The following is a 21545-nucleotide window of genomic DNA, read 5'->3' on the forward strand; positions in this document are numbered from 1 at the left end:
TTGTCTGCATATGTCTAAAGTCAGATTATACTTTACCATAAACAATTGGCAGCAAATGCTCTGTGGGGCATTTTGAATATCTTGACTGAATCATGCCCTTGTGAGAATTTCTCACAGTTCCCTGTTTACCTTCCTTAAACACTATCTAAAAGACAAGCCAATAAAATATGGTGTCTTCCTATTCTGGCTTATTACAACCCATTGATCGGTGCCACTCAAGGACAAGAACATCCACATCCTTGTATCTATCCATGCAAAACAAATAGGAATCAACAATGTGTAGGTATATAGGCTATCATATTACCACGTTGTAGAATCAGCTGGTTGCAAATGCCTGCCAAGTGTATATCCCAGATAGAGACATCATAATCCAACCTCAACCTTCCCACTTTAAAGAGGCATTTCTGGATTAGTAAATGCTTTGTCAGTCAGCAGAGAAAGAAAAAATGAAGTAAAAATCTAATCTCATTCAGCTGTAACCTTTTTATTTTCAATGCACCACTGCACACACATCATCCCTGCATCAAAATAATAAATTTTAGTTGCATAATACAACCTTGTATTTGGCGGCCGGAGTAAGATGTTGGCTAAGGAAAGTGTTTGAAAGGGAAGAGGCCTGTGATGCTGGTGTGGAAATTGCATCACGAGTGAAGGGCCTTACAGTGATGCAGGGGGGAGGGGTCCTTCTCTTGTGCTGACTAGACTGGGCAATGCAGATGGAGAAGGATGGAGGGATGGATGGATAGGGAGGAGGAGGAGGAGGGTGAGGCATGGGGACTGCACAAGCTCTCTGTGACTCACACACGCCTCACATGCTATATTTCCCATGGTTTCCTAGCTCTCTCGACCCCTCCTCTCTCTGGAGCTCTGAGCCCGCACTTGCTGGGAGCTATACAGTGGAATGGGGATTCTCTGTGCCCTCCCCCCACCACATACACAATCAACCATACACACTCAACCTCAAATTTTCTCACTGTCACGCTCCACGTTGCTGCATATCACAGCTGACTGTAAACCACCCTCCGCTGCATGGTCGAGTCCTGGTGCAAAATGCAGAAAAGTGTTTATTCATATGCAACAAAAGGACAATTAGTATTAAGACAGGTCTTTCTAATTAATTATGAGCATCTCTTAGAGCATGCCCATTCATAATGGATATAGTTTGATTAATGACATGATGCATTGAGATATTTAGATCAAACTGTGCACTGTCTTGGTTTTCTTTCCTTGGGATATAGGATAATATAAACACTTTTTTTTCTGTATATTTACACTGTCTCCACACCATCTCTTGCTCATCCCCATCATTTCATCCTCCTGCTTCTGAAGGGCGAATGATATCAAAGGGAAAGCCTGCAGCGGAGCACACCAAAGTGATGCCTGATAGGGGTGACCTTCAAAAAATGAAAAAGAAACAAAAATATAAAACACTTTCTTTGTCCCGGAGTAAATCACTTATCATTACAAAATCGCACTCCTTGTTTCATAAATGCGTTGTGCAGCACAGTGTATCATTAACGAACTTTGGTTTAGTGCGCCCTCCCCACCCAGTCGATGATAGGTTTGATCCGTACGGCCAGTCAGGTGATATTTTCCGCTTCGCCATTTTGTGCTGCTGCGCCGGGTATTTATCAGAAGAGTCGTGACTATCCCGTCTGCACTGCTAGTTAGGTTGTCAGACGGTTCCTGGTGTACTCGGTTTTTCATTATCAAACTTGTGGCCTTCGACTGGTTTCGCGAAGTGCGATTTTGGAGTCGACATCCATAATTAATTTTGTATATTTAGTTTATTTTTATACTGTGTGAGAAAGAATGTCGGCCCCCGAATACTCTCCGTTCTTCGCAGTGATGGGCGCCTCTGCGGCTATGGTGTTTAGCGGTAACTATCACTCGGTCACCTTACATATTTAAGCTTTTTGTTGTTTGGTGCAAAGTGTCAATTTGCATTTGCTGCTAACCTCTTTTTTTTACATTCACATTATCCTCAACAGGCTGCTTAAATTGTCAATCATGTAAGCTAACTTCTAAGCAATTCGCTAGCCTTGCTAACGTCAACGTTGCAATGCTAATCTTGAGCTGTAATTTATTTAGACTTAGCGTTAGCTCGGACGACCTGTGACTTTGGATTATTCCTAACATGCCAATGTTTAGTTGGCACTAGTTCATTAGTAGAATTATATTTCTGCTTCAACGACAGACATCAAAGACCAGCCAAGACTAGTTAGCTAACTTAGCTGATGACGACTACATTAGTTAACGTTAGCTTAGCCCGGATCTGTAGATGCTCTATTACAAGGGAAAAGACAGAACAGGAAATTATGCCAACGGATCAGAAAATTTTGTTAAAGCAGTGAAGAGTAGTTGTTTAAGGTCAGAGTGAACCAGTATCACATTGTTTTCCATTTAGCTGCTGACTAGCTTGTTTCATTTAGCAGGAGGTATGAAGATTGTTTCCAACCTTTCCTGTAAGCTCCACACCAACGTTAACGTTACATCCTGCGGGGTTTAAGAGTGTTATCAGCTGGCAATAAGTGAGGCGTTGTATAATGTTATACATTTATTTAATGAAGCTTGACAGCAGAGATAACCAATGACATTGCATGATTGAACTGACACAGTTCTGCATGGAATATTTGCTGGTCTGCAACAATTTTACAGTCGTTATTTCGTTGGTGTGACATCTAATTTAATGCAAGTTATCTTTAGCTGAAAACGTTTTTTTTCTTAAAACTTAATAGACCATTGGAAACCAGGATCAGCTGGTTAACTTCCTTATTGCTCAAAGGAATGACACAAGGTCACATGATTATCACATGATGAGACTTCTGACTTGGAAATACCATCTGGTTACTGATCCTGTGAAATATTAATATAAAGACGAAAATGTAAATCTGTTCAAAGAAACGGATTTGATTTTTACAACTCTTCTACAGAAGATAAAATGGTTTAACATCACTGAATTTTTGGGTTTTTGTTTTTTTTGGATGGGAAGTGGCACAGAGAGTGAACTTTGAAATCTACCTGTTTTATAATTGGCCATTCTTGTTCGATCATTTCCTAGTTTATTAGTTGTCTTCTCTCAATCCAAGGCAAGAGCTACATGATGTGGCAATGGTATCCTGTATCATAGCGAAGACTTACATGTGACTACTAGGCTGACTGGTGTGTTGAAATGGGTGCAACTCCAATAGGAAATTACCAAGCTACTATTTGACTATATTACAGGGCGTTTGTCTTGACCTGATGTAGCTCGAGGCCTTTTGGTAGAACTGGCTCAAGTATGTTTGTGGATGGTGTGTAGTTGTTCATTGATGCATAGCATAGTATGGATGGCTCTTTGATAATCACGGAGTGAAAGCAGTATCTTTCAACTACTCACATTGGGCTGCGTGATATTGTGAAATCTCCATCATTTTTCAGCTCAAGATTCAAAGTATCATATGCCATAATACAACTACAATGATAATATTGTCCGGTTGCACCCTAAAATGAGAAGAAGCTGGATGTCATTGCTCAGCTGTAATGGGCAATGGCAGCAAGAGCAGCATGGTGGTGGCCATGGCCCAAGGGTAGCAGTAGTACTAGTCTGTGGTGGTGAACCAGTGACAGCTGGGGAATTAGCTAGTGGGGAGGGATCACGCTTGCAAAAAGAAGGGATATGGTATTGGGTGGATGATGATTCAGGTCTCAGCTTTGTGATGTGGAGTCTTTGACTGAAAATTGCAGCTTGTGCTCCTGTGATGTCGGTCACTGTAGTGTACACAAGCTTGAGGGTTATGGTTGCAATTAACATTTTATTGTTGTTGTGAATCATTTTTTGGGGTGTTGATCCATTATTCAGTCTGTAAAACACTGAAAATAATGACAAATGCACATCACAAGTCCTGGCTCAAATGGATGGCTTGAAATTTCTTGCTCTGCTCAATGTACAAAAACCCCAGAGATATTCAATTTACAGTAATGAGCAATTTCCTGGAACAGGCTATAAGTTGCTGTTATCTTCTGGTGTCAGGTGATGATGCATTGTTTTAGTAGTCTAGTGACGGTGTCCTTTTGTGAGGACTGCCTTTTTAGTGATATCTGGCTCAGAACAGGTGACACTCACAAGGTGCCATTATCCTTGGGACTTATATCACCAGTACGTGAAAGCCGTGCTGTTCTGTTTCCCCACCTATCACTGTCATAAATAATAGCACAAATTGTCTATTTTACCTAAGATACATATTTACTTTACAGCTTAAAGCATCTCTTGCTCTGCAGTCTTGCCTTTCCAGTTACCTGTACAATTACAGGCATGTATACACAAATTTTTCACCAAGTAAGTTTTTTTATCTACTTTTTACTCACTAGCATTGTCTTTCACTCTCTCCTCAAACACTATATATTCTTTAGAAGAGAAGTGCGTTCTGTGACGGCAGCGTATGTTCTAGACATGCTTCAGCATGTCTCATAAATTGCTCATGTAACCTCATATCTCTACACATTGTACACAGTTTTGTAAAACAGGAACACATTTTTACAACTACAACCTTCCTGATACTGTGATTTGTTCCTTAAAACCAGTGCTTCCCCAGTCACCTACTATACAGAGCAGACCAATCTGATGTCTATTGCGCAGGCGTTTTGCATGTACGCTCATCCGTAGCTGGAGGCACCTCCTGCTCTGACATCACAAGACGTCACAAGGGCATCCCATACATCAAATATTCTGCAGGGAGAAAAAAGAAAAGGGGGTAAAAGCTCTTTACCTAAGCTGAGGGGATTAGGATTAAAACCCAGAGGTTGTGCCTCCACACCACTGCAGAAGCCACCCTGCCACACATCAAACCTTTAATCATCAGAACAGAAAGGCAATGTTTGAGGATTCCAGTGTTTCTCTATCAACCATTACCTGTGATGCGTTAGGGAGGCTAAGTTTACAAAGAAAGAATGGAGTCAGAGGATAGCGGTAATTTATGGTGGCTGTGAATAGAAGGCTGAAAGACTAAAATTAACAGCTGTTCAGAGAAAGGCTTAGGTGTTTCCAGAATACTGTCCTAAAGGTGTTTTTGTGTAGCTAAAGTACAAAAATATCTTAATTTGGATCCACCATCTTTATCACCATCCCTTTTTATACTGAACTGTTGAAGTAGTTTCTGTGTACTTCATTATGCAGGTGTAAGTCCGTTTGTTTGATTTAATGCACCATATAGTTTGTGTTGGATTTAAACAAATAAGTATGGCAGCAGTTGAAACAAAATGTAAGACAATCTTGTGCATTTGTCAGGGCTTGCAAAAACGGTGCCCAGTTATACTCTGATGCATCTCTGTAGATGGGCAGGAGTCATTTAACCTTGTATTGATGGCATCAGTCTGGTGATAAATCAATATAAGTAGTTGGGGATGTGGCTGGCTGCCATGTGCTCATTTGAAGATTGGCCTGCCTGCCTCTAGATCCATTTGCCAGAGAGCCTTGCAGCCAATCTTGGAGTTAACCAGCTCCATCTCCATGCTAGCTCATCACATTGCCCCGAGAAATGAGGAAGCACAGGGCAGGGCGCCTCTGGCTGTATGCAAAAGATTGTCTCACAAGAGGACGTCTCAAGAGTCTTCTCAGATTTAATCATCATCAGTATGATTCAGCAATGAAGAAGAAAGGAAAAACACACCGCCATGTCCTTGTTCATACCAGGATGCATCTTTGCTCTTTTTGTCAGTATTGTCTTGTAAGATAGTTGTTTCACCCTGTTACATAAATATACTGGTGTGGCTATTTTGACATCTCTTGACAAATTGCATTCTAGTGACAACCAGATTTCACATTTTTCATCAGCAACATTCAGTACTAAAATAGTTGAACTGATAAAAGAGCTTCTTTGTTAGTGTCAATGTAATGGAGAATCTACAGATTTTAAATTGAGAACAGATGGCTTCATCTGGCATCAGAGCAGCAAATATAAATTTGTGGAAATGTGAAATGTCTTCTAACTGTTCAGCAATAAAATTCAAGCAAATGGATGTTAAATGCTGCTAGATAGTGGAATCACTGCCAGTGATGTAAGCACGTATCGACCAGGGCTCGAAATTACCTTTTTTTCCTTAGTGTCCCGCAACTGTCCAGAATTCTGCTTTCACTTCATTGACTCACTCTGGTCCGCCATGGCAGGTCATATCTCATAGTAAACACTTCATTAGATCATGTTCAACACTATTGATCTCAATAACCACCTCAGAAAGGCGACATCTTCTGCTCCATAGTCTGCCGAATCTTCCGTTATATCACAGATGTCACCAGCTGATCAACATTTCCAAGCAAAATGTCCTTTTTGTTTGCATTTGCGACATTCTGAATCTTTAGCAGGGCAATCCTTCCTCTGGTGCTTTGTTGCATTTCCACGTCTTCCACAACCTGCGGAGATGTTTTTATTTTCTGGCTTTACGTGTGAGCTGTATTTTTGTCCTTTTGTGCCACTCTGGGTCTGTCGCCCTGCACTTGCTGCATCTAAGTTCTCTGACTGCCTCTCATGTAAGCTGCCATGTAGTATTGGCTGCTGCTTCTTAATTTCCTCACTGTAAAACACTGGCTATAGTTTTGACTATTGTGAGTTCAGGATCTAACTGCAATGACAGTTTTGCATCTCTTAGGCCAACAACAATCCAGTCTTTGATCAGTTCTCCTCTTAGATCTCCAAATGCACAGTGCTCAGTTAGGCTATAGACAGCAGTAAGAAAAGCTTTAGCACTTTCTCCTGTCTCCAGATGGCATGCTCAAAAATAATGTTTCTTTTCCTCACAGTGTTTCTCAAAAGCCTGCTTCACATCTTCATAAACTTTTTTTTTCTAATCGTCATTTAAGGGCAAGACATTCAATATGTCCTCACCCTCATCCCCTAGAGTGTACATCAGTATATGTACTTGATATTCTTTCAAGCTTTGGCCGTTCACTTTATTATTGAAATCAGACTTGCCTGGTGGGGTCAGATGCACACTGCTAGCTGGAGCTGCTGCTGCTAGTGCTGGCCGGCTCGTCTTTTCTGCCTTTCACTTAGTTTTCTCTTAATTTGCTCAATTATGTTTGTCTGATTTATCAACCTGACACGCCTGTTTCCTGTCTTATTTTCCAACTCCTCTTTGGCCGGGCTCACTCTCATTTGGTTTATGGTTTGCCAACATTTTTTTTTTTCCCTTTCCTTCAGCAACACTGTTAGCTTGTTAAGCCCATTTAGCTACTTGCTAGTCCCGCTCTTCACACAGGAGGGCTTGCAGTCTGACAGACAGTCTTCTGGCTGTCTTATGGAGGTGCATCCTTCTCCTCCCTTTACATAACTTCAGATATCTCTCCAAGTTTTATTCTGACACCATGTTTCATTGTCTATAATAATGAGGCAGAGAGAGAGGTTGCGGTTAACACTTAACTTCCTTTAGGAACAAGCCACACAACTTCCATATACCTGTTGAACATGTTTTGTGATTGGTTACAGCATTTAACTGTGCTTAACCTTTTTATACAACAGATGCCACCTCACATTTTTCGAATTTGAACACCTAAAATGATCCATGACGCATAAATGTAGTAATTTCATTTCACAAGTTTCTCCACTGTCCCAGAATTGTCCCAGACACCGTATCTTTGTGTCCCAGGTGCTATTTCTATTGTCCCTGGAACAATGGGACATCCTTAATTTTGAGCGCTGGTGGGGCCAGTACATTAAATGTTCTGCTGTGGTCAAAGCTATCTCACAGCTGTGTCTCTATTTGCTGTGGGTGAGGAAATATACATGTTTACACACATGTTTGCGCACACACCTCTGATGTGTAGGAAATCTTGTCAAACCAGCCTGTCCCTGATTCATGACACACTGCCCTGCTCTGACAGGCTCTGTCAGATATTTCAAGTGATTCACTCATCTCACCTGGGAGCCGTCCAAGTCTTTGTTGTTGAGGAGAATTATGACCAGCTCTTAATGTATGTTTGCTGTTCTAAATTTAGTTAATTAATTGGTTTTCTAATTTTTCGAGCAGAGAATTATTGATTTGCTCTTTCACTTTCCTCCTGCAGTCAGATTTAGTCGTTTGTGTGTGACGTAGGTGGCACCATGCTCTTTCGTCAGCGCCACAGTCTGACGGAGCTTACATGCTGATGAAGCGTTTTGCTCTCCTCCTTCCTCGCTGCATTACAGTGATGCTAGCCAGAGACTATTAGCTGTGCCCTGTACTGGTGCTGTCTGGAGATGTGGCGTCCTGTTTCCCTTGTGACGACAACGCTTCCCTGTGTGCTAAAGCCAAATAAGGGTTTTTCATTCAGAGATGAGACACAAACTGTGACAAAGCAGTTTTTTTTTTTTTTTTTTTTTTTTGGTCGCATACCATCCACGTCAGTTGAAAAAAAAAAACGTGATTGTTAATTTCAGTTTGAACATAAGCAGAATTCCCCAAATGGAGCCATGTTGGATTTTTAAGGGGAAGAGAAACTAACAGTTCTCATATGGTTGCTCCATCTCTTATTTCACTTCTGCTTCATTATTCAGCTGGTCCCTCTGGTTTCTGTCATTAGTCTGCTAGCCTATTGTACTTCTGAACTATAGCGTGTGTGTGTACTTTAATATGATCTCATTTATTTAACTGATACTGAATTTAACTGTTATCTCTCTCTCTTTGTTTTCTCTACCAGCCTTGGGAGCTGCCTATGGCACAGCTAAGAGCGGTACAGGTATCGCTGCCATGTCTGTGATGAGGCCGGAGCTCATCATGAAGTCAATCATCCCCGTTGTCATGGCGGGTATCATAGCCATCTACGGCCTGGTAGTAGCAGTGCTGATTGCCAACCAAATTACACAGACAATCCCCCTCTACAGGTGAGTTCAACTGACCTGACTTGTGTTGTCTATATTTTTTTTTTATCAGTTATTTGTCAGCACATCTCCAAAGACAGATCTTATACTCTGAGGCAGAATTTAGTAGAGAAACAGTACTAAAGCAGTATGTTCAGGCTTAGCATAAGTGACCACAAATAACAAATAAAACAGCATAACAAGAGACCCAATCTAACAATGAGTTAGTCCTACTAATATGATTGTCTGTGTAGCCACAGACTTATGTAGCACATACCTCAGCAGTATAAATTTCCATTATTAATAAACACAAAAGAGCTATAATGTCGCATTGGATGACATCCAGTATAGCAGTTAAGATTTCTTAAACGACTCGGGGACTGAGTTTTCTGTCTCATTACAAAACTGCACAGGCAGACTTTGTTCCTGTGATTACATCAGTCTGCAATTTAGACAACCTGAGAGAAGTAAACTGCCATGCTCATTCTAACAAAGTAATATGTCTCCCATTGCAAGCATATGACTCTTCAAATTGTTTTTGGAAAGTAACAGTTTCATGGCACAGAGGAATAACAAAGATGTAACAACACCAGCTGCATCCGTAAAATTTTACTGGATTTTAGTCTAAGAACATATTCATGATGTGTCGTGTGCACATTCTGTTCACTGTAACTCATTTTTGGAGCAAAAAGAGGAAAAAGCCTACATACTGACATTTTTCAGGGGTTTGTAGTTGGATCATTTCAAATAAGTTTAAAACCATTGCAAGATGAGAACAATAAAAACAAGCAGCAGCCACACTGCACTGAGAGATGAAAAGCCGAGGGCGACACGCGCAAACTTTAACCCCCAACATGTCATCACTGCTACAGCTTTCACCAAGCAGCTCTTGTTCTATGGAAACACTCTTACTTCATGCACACATCACTGTCTCTGATAATGGCTGCACAAATACTGAAAATACTGCAAATGTATTCTTGATCGATTAAATTGTTAGCCAGGATTAAAATATTCATGAGAGATAATTTGAATTTCGTGTCGCTTGTGTCTGTGTTCAGGGCTTTCCTCCACCTGGGAGCTGGGCTGAGTGTGGGCCTGAGCGGGCTGGCGGCAGGCTTCGCAATTGGCATCGTGGGCGACGCGGGCGTGAGAGGCACAGCTCAACAGCCAAGGCTTTTTGTGGGCATGATTCTCATCTTGATTTTCGCTGAGGTCTTGGGTCTCTACGGGCTCATTGTCGCCCTCATTCTGTCCACGAAATAAACATCCAAACATCTCCACTACAAGATCTGTCCTTTATGTTGCTGCTGGAGAAAAAGTGTAAAACGGGGAAAAAATTGTAAAAAGTTCTGCCACACAAGCTGAAGGAAGTGAAAGCGGGAGAAAAAATGAATTAAAATGGCTCCATAAATATGGTCTTATCTCAACAATGTGTACAGTCGTCCCAATTTGATAGTCAACTTGTAAATGCGCAATGTAGTGATTTGTCCGTCTTGTGTGTGCGTGTGCGTGTGTGTTTCAAAACAATTGTATGATGAAGATTTTTTTTTTTTTTTTTCCCTCCACTTATTTCAGGCCTTGAGGCCAGCTGAGGCAGCTTGGTCTCTGGTCTTAGAGAGCTGACCAAAGGGCCGCGCAGCTTTTTCTCCTCCCAAATCGATTTGGGAGTCGACACAATTACTTAATCTTGAGGATCTATTTGTAAAGAGAAATGTGTATGGACTTAAGATTTTTTTCCACTGATTTTATTTGTAAGAAATTGTTCATTGAACTGTTCAAATGCAGCAAAAGTCTTTAATTCCCCAGGATATATTATACATATATATACAGACATATAAATATCTATATAGATAGATTTAATGCACTGTGGGTTAATTGTGATAAGTGGTTGGAATTCCTCTGGATGTAACTCTTGGTTTAATAATTAAGATTGCCTTTAGTATGTTGCTGGTGGGTGGGAGTTTTGTGTGTAGCTGTATTCTAATCATTACGCAAACATTCTCAAACTTCAGTGTTTTTCCTGTAGTACTGCTGTTTGCATTAAAGGTGTGTGCCCCGTGTTGGGTCTCACAAGTGTAATTTCCAAATTTCATCTCCTCTCCATCTTATTCACACACCCCTCCCCCTCATCTGTAGCTGTACCTCATCTCTTCCACATTCCAGCCATTCAAATCCTGCATGGATTTCAGTGTTTTGTTGCTGTTGGATATGAAGCTGAAGAGCAGGCTAGTTTCAGAAGATTTAATCCAGATCAAAAGCTTCATGCGGCGTAGTTCCTCCAAAAAAAAAAATCAAGATTAAATGACACAAGACGACTTCATAGTAATGTTTGTAGAATGCAGCAGGAATCCAGTGAGATTAGTGTTCCAAGTTTGGCCTAGATTTCAAAAGGACTGGTCTAATTTGATCTGGAGTATGTTTTCTGAAAATGGAACTGCTGCTGACGCATTTACTGAAGCGCCAATCTACAATCCTGTATTACCACTGGTATTGAAGTAACCCTGATGTGTCGACGTGAATGTTTTCACAATCGAATTAAAGAAGATTCCAACTTAGATGTGACTGGCTTACAAACACACCAAATGTAGTGTTTTCAGTGCTGTTTATTTTACTGTGACACCTTTTCAGTATTACTCAGGCAGCATGACTCGATATTTTCATTACAAAATGACATCTCTACATTTGTTGAAAGTGAAAGCCTGGCTGAGTTGCTCTGTTCTACATGTTTCAGTTGCTCCTATCTCAAGTGATAATCTTAGAACTGTGGTTAACACCACAAGAGCTGCAGCACAGAAAAATAAGCTGCACACAAAACCACCACGCATTGTACTATTGGCAGATACTGATTTTACATAATGCCTAGAAAAACAAGATAAACAATTTTTATATGATTAAACGTACAGGACAAAAATGCAACATAGATACAATCACATCCGCACAATGACTAATATTTCTGCATTACAATGTGCTTTTCACAGTGCTGAAATGTCAACATTATTCAGTTTTGAGCAAATAAATTCCATGGCTTAGGCTATTTGGAGGCTGTCAAGGAGAGTCTGAGAAATACTGCTGATCGCACTGAATGTTGCACTGTCAGGGAAGGACTGTATGAAGTCTTTGCCCTCTTCTATACTGGTGCTGAGTAGAGGATCCAAGGGCACAGAGCCTGAAATGCAGAGGACAGTAATTACTTTCCCTACCTGAGCCAATTAAAAGCACTATTGTTGAACTGAAAAAATATTAACAGCTACTTCATCATCCTGAAAGTAGTACTCTCACAATAACTAATTAATAATGAGAATCAAGCGGGTGATCTTAAAGACTACTATGACGCAGGATAGTTTGCTGGCTAAAGCTATGCAGCACTGTCACATGCATCTGGCTTCTCTCTGCCACAGGGTAAGCTAAATTAGCTGCATCATTACTCATGAGATTGATCTAAACACAAATCCAATAACCGCCAAGGGAAACCAATAATCTATTCATTTAACAGAATTATCGATTAATGACATGTTTTAAACCCACTGCTTTGCTGAAATGTGGATCGACCATTTTAGCAGCATGGCAGTGATGTAAAATGCCTCCTTTACTCATGAATGGTAGGTGAAGAGTGATATGCTTCCTCGGCGTGTTGTGACACCTTGTGGCTGGAAGCTAACATTACATGTAAATTCAACCTCATTGATCTCACCTAAGAAGACTGATCCAGTCAGTTTAGCCAATTCTTCGCCGCCACCTTTGGAGAAAATATTGCTGCATTCCTGCAAAGAAAGAGGAGTAATTCAAATCTAGCTACATATAAACCTTGACAAAATGCATGTATACACAGTATTTGGTACATACTTAAAACAGACATTAAGGTAGTTGATTTGTAGATGAGCTTTATATCCTTCAAAGACTGACATACTCCGACGAACATTACTGTAAGGAGTAGGTATTCCATAATTGATCTGTCAAAACAATAAACTGTTTGTTGCGTGAAAGTTTACTCACAGAACAGTGAGGGCAAACGAAGCCACTCATGTTTTCTATAATGCCCAGGATCCGTACACCTGTCTTCTTACAGAAGGTGATCTCTCTCCTCACATCCCCCGTAGATACTGCCTGTAAGACAACACAAGACCAGTAAGAGCAACCTTCACAGAATATCATGTAGGGTCCAATCTACAATACAGTAAAAGGAGGTGATAGTAGTTTAAAAATACCAGACACTGGGCTCTATAAATCTATTGTGTACCTGAGGTGTGGTGACCAAAATAGCTCCGTCCACTTTTTGTTTCTTGAGGTTCTCCAATACAGCCAAATGCTCATCAGATGTCCCTGGTGGGGTATCCACCAACAGCACGTCCAGCTCTCCCCACGCTACGTCTGACACAAACTGTCCAATCATAGCTTTGGGACACGACACAGAGGTGCAGAGGACATTGGGAAGAAGATGTGTCAAGTGCAAAACATGCAGCACAGCGGTTTGTTTTGATTCACATGTTAAAGCATAAATCATACTTCCTTCAAGGCACACTGATAATAAGTCCATAGATATGTCAATTAATTTTTTTGCCTGGATTGATTGACAGATCTGCACAATTGATGCTGCACCAAGTGTAGAACTCAGCAGTAATATTAATATCACCATATAACACAACATAGCACAGAATACCTGTTTTCTTGGGTCCCCTCCACACCACTGCATCATCTGGGTCCTCTAGTAGGAAGCCAATGGACATGAGGGCGAGGCTCTTCTGTGCATCAGTGTAGACCGGCACCCAGCCTGAGTCACACTGGTGCACATCAGGCCGGCCCACACTCAGCATGCGGGGGATACTGGGCCCACACAGGTCAACGTCCAGGATGCCAACCTGATGAAAACAAGAGTATTGTTAATTTTGCTATGCTGGATATTTGTATAATAAACACAAGTCAGGTATTTTGTACAGAAAGAAACAATACAGATAAATACTGTGCATGCATCATAACCAGCTGTAGTCTTATCAATAGCCCCTCTGTGTGTTCTGAATGGGATATCATCATCATGTCATATACTGACTGTATTCTGTTGCATGTACTCTCAACTGATCTTTTCTTGAACTCACCTTCTTCCCAGCATGTTTGAGAGCCAGTGCTAGCTCTGTGGTGACGGTGCTCTTGCCCACTCCTCCTTTCCCTGACAGCACCAACACAACATGCCGGACCTGGGACAGGCTGCCTTCTATTATGAAAAGGAGTTTTTAAAAAAGGCGAGGCAAAATTGTAAATTTTGCCAGTAAATTAACTGGCACTGACACAACTGGCATGACAGTAAGTAATATGAAACAAGAGTCAGTCAGAGGAACAGTTGGGTGCCAACACCGGGTCACGTTTCGTCACCCGAGTTCACAAGTTCAACAAAAGTAGGTTTTCCTTCATTTTGAATAACAGTTCACACCAGAAACTATGTAATAGCGTTTTTTACACGTAGTTACTTGTCTGACGGTATAAAAACCTTTCAGTGAGCTGTAAACGATGTTAGCTATTTTAGCAACTTCCAGAGTTGAATATTTAAAACTTAACGCTGATTTCCAATAAGCTGCTGCTAGCCAGTTAGCTTACTTATACATTTTACGGCTTTTATAAAACACGCACCATTTTTTGAAGATACACAGTTCGTGTAGGAATTAATCAACACCGTAAGACGAATCAGACAAAGTTTGTTGACTAGTTACTTTACTGGTAACCTACCATTATTTTGCTCCATACTTCAGATTATGATCCATGCACGCAGCACCGGGGTCAAGTACTTCCGTGAATCGTCACCCGTCACCTAGCCAATCACATGCCGCATGCTGCATCTAAGTCCCGCCTTTCTTCCACCGCCACCAATAGGCTGGCAAAGTGCACCATGTTGCATTCACTCGCAAGATGATGCAAGATTACTAGTGAAATGTTTAAAAATTCAATGGACTGTCAATTTATTAATTTTACTGGGAAAGTTTTACATCCACAAAGCCAAGTTCTCAAGGTCTCACCTCCGTTTGAACCTTTCAGGTTAGAATTTAGGAAGTATTTTGAGTCTATTCAATTTATAAACAACAAGAAATGTGCTCACACAATTAGTATGATACAAAAATTGTTTAAGGAAATTTGATTTTATTGCCTACCTTTTCTGTTAAGTTAATAACATATATTATTCTCTTTCTTTCTTTCTTTCTTTCTTTCTGTCTTTCTTTCTTTCTTTCTTTCTTCATGTTATATACTTATTTCATTACTACTTTATTTGTCTGACGTCATACTACCGTGGTGAATGTATTGTCTTATTAAGAGTGGAGCCATGTCTGTTAGCCTTATTTCATTAAGATGCCTAAATGTTCTATATTTGTGTCTTAATGTCACATGTTAAAAGTAATGTTTTGATGCAATAAAAATTAAAAAAAAAAAAGTAAGTGAAATGTTTAAATGTTTTTGGCTGCTAAATAAAGATTATATTAACCTGAGCTATAGGAAAACAGTTGGTTCCAAATGTGTGTCTTTACATATAAACACAGGTAGAAATATATGCATATTTAATACAATCTTGTTTGCCTAATTATCCCAAAATCTTGACACACTCAAAATGAATTCACTATTTTAGAGTTGCGTCAATAAAATAATTAGCAACAGCATAAGAAAGTATTAATCACAAAACAAATGCTTGGAATATATACAGTGTGTACAAAAGTATAGTGTAAAAAGCTTTTGAGCACATGGTGGCCATTCCCCTCCTTGTCTTATCAAGACAGCAGACAACACATTATGTCTCCACATCACATGCACAAAGGCCACAGTTATTATCCCATACATTGTTACCCTGCTGGTAGCTAAGTAAATTAGCAGAAACTCCTCCTCTACCTAGGTCTTATCCAATAAGCACAAGTTGAGGGCGTGGAGAAGTAATGTTTACTTCTAGCTTCCTGTGAAGTGGGACAGAGTGCAAACTGCACCTGTCACACAGTCGGATATAGAGACACACTGGCACTCAAATGAGCCACTGCAAGACCGTGTATAAGAAGACGACTGGAAGGTAAGAGCATAACTGCTTGTAAATAGTTCCTGCTGTATTTCTCAATACAGAGAAATCTGGGCAATACATCAGCTGTAGTGAAACATTTGCTTAACATACATACAGTATTTGCTGAGATATAAACATTTAGCTGATGCTGATATCTGGAATGATTTACAGTGAGAACTATAGATTGTCTTACTGCACTTACTTGTGTAGTACAAACATGTTTTCTGAAGTGGATCACCAAGAAAATAGAGCATGAGATTCTGGTGTATATGAATAGAAACTCTGGGTTTGACATTGACCTTGATTTGATTCTCAGTATTTGAATACCTGAAACAAACATCAATCATCTAGCTGTCACAGTCCTATTGCAATTGTATTCATACCACAACCATGGGAACATTGGCTGACAGAGGTAGAAGATGCATTTGCAGTATTTAGGGTAAGGCCCAATTAAAGTGAGACTGGCTCCAGACTAACTAATCTAAATTATTGGCAATTATCTCCTGCACCTGCTTACAAAGCACTCACCAGCTGCTGCATTTCAGAGGTGGCATTAACTGAGACATGCTATCAGGTTAAGGTAAAGTGTTGAAGAAATAAAGACTCTGCTTGAGCTTACACATTTCTTTTTTTTACTTCTACAAGTTTAAACCTGGTTAATTGTTAACAGGGACACTCTTCAGAAAAACAAAACACTGCAATCCAAGCAATCGATTACAATGATTACTGACTGTGAAAGTAGTAAACACCTCAACACAGATAATATTTCTTTTTTTTAAAAAAAGCAAACATAATACTTAGTTGTGCTTTGAATGAATAAATCTGGATCTACCTGTTGTTCAAGTCAAAAAGCCTAAAGGGACGGTTACCAGAAATATCCAGCCAAGAACACATCAGCGTGTTATTACATACTGTAAGAATACAAAGCAGATGGAGGTCAAAGTTCAAAAAAATGTTCTTGTCATTGGAACTGCATCAATTTCATTGACTGTTAAGTCTTTTAAAGGCAGTCTTGATAGTGCACATGCAGTTTTCAGTGTTGATTCTTTTATACTGTAATTTATACTAAAATCTCTCTAAAGGTTTCTTGAAGTGGTAGCTTAGGTCATACAGAAATAAAATTAAACCCATACTTGTGTTGGAGGGTGCCACAGTCAATATTAGGACAGCTGTAAATGAGTAATGTAAACATAAAGATGTCACATATCTGAGATTTTTTGATTGGTACACACTGTAGTCACTACGTCAAGTGACTTTATCTGTGTCTATCTGCTGATGAAGCCAGCAGAACTCTTGCCACAGTGGCAAGGCAGAGGGTTGGGTTGAAAGGTTAAACACATGCATGGAAACACCTCCTGCTGCCAACTGTGGGATATGGGACAGATAGAAATAGGCAAGCAAGCACACAAAGGGTACTCCCACTGACAGTAGAAGCTGATAAGGAAAGATAAAGGTTAGTAAACACATTTTTAACAGAATAACGCAGCTATATTTAGTTTAAGTTTCCTGTTAATATATTTTCCAAGACCTAATTTCTGTCATCCAACGAGTTTGTGAGAGATTTGAGAAACGTGGTGACAATGTGAGATAGCTCACACGTTTCCTAAGCGGCCTCACAGTAAGTTGGAAATACAAGGAAATTAGTTTTAAAAAAGATTGCACCCTAAAATCTACAACCAAATAACACTCATTTCATTCAGAAATGAAATAAAAAACTTAGGTTGACTCATAAATACCATTGTAACACATTGTTTGTTTTGCTCTCAAAATTGTTTTTTGAGATATGTGATTAATTTGTTTCAGACCTCATTTTGAAGTTTAAATTATATATTCAGCTAAATCAGTTTGCTGCTAATTCCCAGAAAGCGCTCTTCAATCTGACAAAGGAGGTCATTTCTGTCTCCTCCTTGAATACAGTGTGCTAGATTTGGAAAATGTGTAATCAGATATGTATGTGTCAGAAATAAGTTTGACCTCCGAAAACAAATCAAAGAATTATTCAACTGTGAACCAGGAGTTCAACACAGACCTTACTTGACATAAATAAAAGGTACATGGCCTACTGTAGGCATGCCAGCTGGTCATAAGGTGTTGGGTTTGCTGTCCACAGAGCTGCCATGCTGAGAAGGGGCAGGAACGGCCGGGCTCGGCATTTGGCCTGGAGCGAAACACGGCAAGAGACAGATGCCATGGCAGTAATCCAGATATCGGACAGGGAAGAATGGGAAAGCCAGACAACAACACAGGTGAGATTTGGGTTTGTGGGGGTAAAGCAAAAGAAGAAATGTGTTATATTTGAAAAGGGAACACAAGAAGTGTGGAGTAGAAGAGTGGATGTTCTGCTAAATGAAATCCAGCCTTGTTGTCATCAGAGCAGGTGAGGCAATCGAAGCAAAGAACAACCACATATGAAAGATCACATTTATACCTGAGCACCAGTAGTTTTCCACTGGGACTGTCCCTTGTCTGAAATGGCCACGTGTATGACATGTCTCAGGTCTCCAAAGGCAAGGAAAGGAGGCCTAGTATTTTTGGAAGGAGTCTAAATTTACTTACTGTCACACATGACCTCTCTCACCAATAGGAGCCATGAACAGCTTTTAGGGAAAAGGCAATCTCCTTGAGTATTTCAAACATGTCATATGGGTGATGATACTCTCATTTGGTTCTTTGGATTGCAGCGTGCAACATTGTGATTTTACTGTTCAGGCTTGGCAACCTGCTGCTCATTCTAGCCTCTAAAAAAACATCACAGCTGTCATCAGAGGAACTGAGAAAACGTTAAATACAATCCTCAGGCTCTCCCTCTACTGGATCTAATTCTTTTCCCTGCTTCCAAGCCAACATCCCTGGACCATGGCCACATTTATAGACTTACAAGATGCTGTTTGTGCCGATTGTGTCAACCAGATCAGTGACTTGGAGTCTGAGGTGGATTACCTGGCGAGTTCCCAGACTGTTGGTGAGGTGGTTGTGTTGTCCAGCACTGTTCCAGTGACAGGGGAGTCTTTCTGCCAGTGTGACCGACAGGAGGAGCTCAGCTTGGGCTTCAGTGTCGTCAGTGACTGCCTCTGTGGGGAGGAGGACCAGGGTGAGGAGAAGCTGATGAATACAGTAGGACACAATATGAACACAGTAGGGTACACTATATTGGCACTACTGTAGTATTGAAGCCTGGCATGATTATATACAGTAAATACAGTATTTTGAAAGCATATCACACACACTATAATAGGCAAAAGCTAATAATAGCTTTTGTTAGTGTATAACCATAACCCTAACCCAAACCCTTACCCTAACCGGAATGTCCCCGTTCACATTCAGTGAATCAGATCACAGAAATTAACACATAAAACACACTTAACTATTTGCATGCAAAGACATAACTTATTTGTCACTTCAAATTTAAACAGATTTCTTTACCCAGAGTAAATTAAATGTCTTTTTCAATATTAGTTTCAAAGATATGGCAAAAAGAAATTTAATTTCTAATCTAAACTAATGAAAATTTTATGAACTAGTCCAAGTTAGTTCTTTGTCTGTGTGTAATTTTGATGACACTGTTAACGAGGTTTGTTGCCATGGTGGACCAAAAACATATTTCACCTACAGTGGTCATGTTCTAATTGAAGTATGGTGAAGATATCCTTGTAACAAACAAACAGGATAAAAAATGTGACCTCTTTGACACAGATAATTACAACTAATCAAGTCTGAGTCAGGTTCCTGTTCGGTGTGTTCTCAGGTTTTGACTGGGTATGGGATGAGCACGGCAAGTCCTCTGGAGCTTTCCTCAGCTGCGACAACAGGAAGGTCACCTTTCACTCGGACTACAGCTGCGGCACAGCTGCCATCCGCGGCACCAAGGAGCTTGCAGAGGGCCAACACTTCTGGGAAGTTAAGATGACCTCTCCTGTCTATGGAACTGACATGGTTGGTAGCAGTCGCTTGAATAATGTTGAAGCTACTATATACCAGCAGTGGCCTTAAAACACATCTGAAAGTGTCTCACCGTCTGTTAGTAATGACGGATGTTGAGAAGTACTGCAAAATATCATCCATTGATCTTCACCTCTACAGTATTGTGCTCTTTTGATGTTTCTTTTTACCTGTTTTCCACTATTTCATTTGTGTAGATGGTGGGGATTGGAACTTCAGAGGTGAACCTGGAGAAGTTCAAGTATAGCTTTGGCAGCCTGCTGGGCCACGATGAAGACAGTTGGGGGCTCTCCTACACAGGTTAGAGGGTCAGAATACAGGGTTCAAAATAGGTCTGATAATTGGTAATTCATGATAAGAAAAACCTTGTTTCTTATGTATATCTTTTTAAAGGTCTCCTCCAGAACAAAGGGGACAAAGTGAAGTTCTCCTCTCGGTTTGGTCAAGGTTCCATCATAGGAATGCACCTGGACACCTGGCATGGTACTCTGACCTTCTATAAGAATCGGCACTGCATAGGTGTGTGTTTCTCTGTACTTCAAGCAGGTCTTACGTCACATAAAACAACATTTTAGTTATGAGGCTGTGTTTTTATCATGTCGTCTGTTTGGCTTCAACAGGTGTTGCTGCCACTAGGCTGCAGAACAAGAAGTTCTACCCCATGGTGTGCTCCACAGCAGCCAAGAGCAGTATGAAGGTGATCCGTGCCTGCTATACACCCACCTCCCTGCAGTACCTTTGCTGTGCCCAGCTCCGCCAAATGTTGCCCTGCTACCCAGACATACTCAGTGTCCTGGAGCTGCCCCCAGGCCTACGCACCCTCCTACACTCACAGCTAGGCTGGGTTTTCACCCTCAGCAGCAGTCCTGAAACCCCAGAGCAGCAGAGTGACTTGCCTGAAGATTTCCAGGAGGAGATGAGCCTGTCTTCGAGCCCCAGCCCCATCCCGAGCCCCATATCTACCCTGAGTGCCTGCGCCTCCCCGAGCCCCTGCTCCAGTCCGTTGCCTGACACATGCCCCTGTCAAATGTCACCTCAAACTCAACCCTGCACTTGCCACTTCCCTCCAACCCCTCCCAGCAGTGACTACGACAGCTGCAGCTCTGAGCCAGAAGATTACCAGTGCAAAAGATGCCGCTGGACATGACTGTGTAGACAAATCGAATCAGTACGTGTTTGACACACAGCTATTCTACCATTGCCATCAATATCTCCTGTTGGAAATTATGGAGAAAAGCACAATCTCATCTTTTAGCCAATATTTCTTAATCAATGTTTTGAGTGGATTGTTGCTCCTCTTTTTTATCTAGCATTTTGTCAAAGAACAAGGAGAGGGGAGTGATTATGTAGAGAGTGAGACTCTTAATGCAGTTGAGATATTCATTCTCATTTTAGCCAATGTCTATCATGGGTCTAAGAGCCATATATATTGCTCTCTTTTTTTGTTATTAAAATTTGCCACTGTAAAATATGTCACTGTCTTTGGGAGACCTAGTGACTCTGACCAAAAAACAAACAAAAACAAAACAAAAAAAACACACACAGTGGAAATATTGTGAAAGTGTACAGTTGTTGTTCTCAGGGAGAGACTCCACAGGAGGGGAAGGAGTTGCTTTTTGATACTGTGGAAATGGCTTTTTGTAAATGTGTTTTATAATCCACATTTGGCTTGAACGATATAACGGTTGTGTTCTTGCTTACCACAGGATTTACTACTCATCTGTGTTTTTTCTATTTACAGTTTGTTTATGAACTTTCTTACTCAGGCAATTCTA

General features: G+C 40.6%; 3 protein-coding genes and 1 long non-coding RNA gene across 4 annotated transcripts; 2 read left to right on the plus strand and 2 right to left on the minus strand.

The window, feature by feature from the left end:
- Window positions 1-463: 463 nt before the first annotated feature.
- Window positions 464-1501, minus strand: LOC137172356 (uncharacterized). Its single transcript, XR_010924952.1, has 2 exons — window positions 1273-1501; window positions 464-1040 (listed from the first exon to the last, which is right to left on the minus strand). It is a non-coding gene; the product is annotated as an uncharacterized lncRNA (long non-coding RNA).
- Window positions 1502-1621: 120 nt separating this feature from the next.
- On the plus strand, window positions 1622-11365 carry atp6v0cb (ATPase H+ transporting V0 subunit cb). The gene is made up of 3 exons (XM_067576745.1): window positions 1622-1879; window positions 8651-8834; window positions 9869-11365. The coding sequence occupies exons 1-3, from the start codon at window positions 1813-1815 to the stop codon at window positions 10071-10073; spliced, it is 456 nt and encodes a 151-aa protein (XP_067432846.1). The 5' UTR covers window positions 1622-1812; the 3' UTR covers window positions 10074-11365.
- Window positions 11366-11395: 30 nt separating this feature from the next.
- On the minus strand, window positions 11396-14616 carry nubp2 (nucleotide binding protein 2 (MinD homolog, E. coli)). The gene is made up of 7 exons (XM_067576744.1): window positions 14526-14616; window positions 13901-14016; window positions 13468-13666; window positions 13048-13202; window positions 12804-12914; window positions 12502-12571; window positions 11396-11976 (listed from the first exon to the last, which is right to left on the minus strand). The coding sequence occupies exons 1-7, from the start codon at window positions 14539-14541 to the stop codon at window positions 11837-11839; spliced, it is 807 nt and encodes a 268-aa protein (XP_067432845.1). The 5' UTR covers window positions 14542-14616; the 3' UTR covers window positions 11396-11836.
- Window positions 14617-15737: 1121 nt separating this feature from the next.
- On the plus strand, window positions 15738-21063 carry spsb3b (splA/ryanodine receptor domain and SOCS box containing 3b). The gene is made up of 7 exons (XM_067576742.1): window positions 15738-15843; window positions 17942-18077; window positions 18742-18922; window positions 19577-19764; window positions 19968-20070; window positions 20164-20289; window positions 20391-21063. Exons 1-7 carry the CDS (start codon window positions 15803-15805, stop codon window positions 20915-20917), a joined length of 1302 nt encoding a protein of 433 aa, XP_067432843.1. The 5' UTR covers window positions 15738-15802; the 3' UTR covers window positions 20918-21063.
- Window positions 21064-21545: the final 482 nt, after the last annotated feature.

This window comes from Thunnus thynnus, chromosome 20 (assembly GCF_963924715.1).
Source record: "Thunnus thynnus chromosome 20, fThuThy2.1, whole genome shotgun sequence".
Classification (NCBI taxonomy): Eukaryota; Metazoa; Chordata; class Actinopteri; order Scombriformes; family Scombridae; genus Thunnus; species Thunnus thynnus.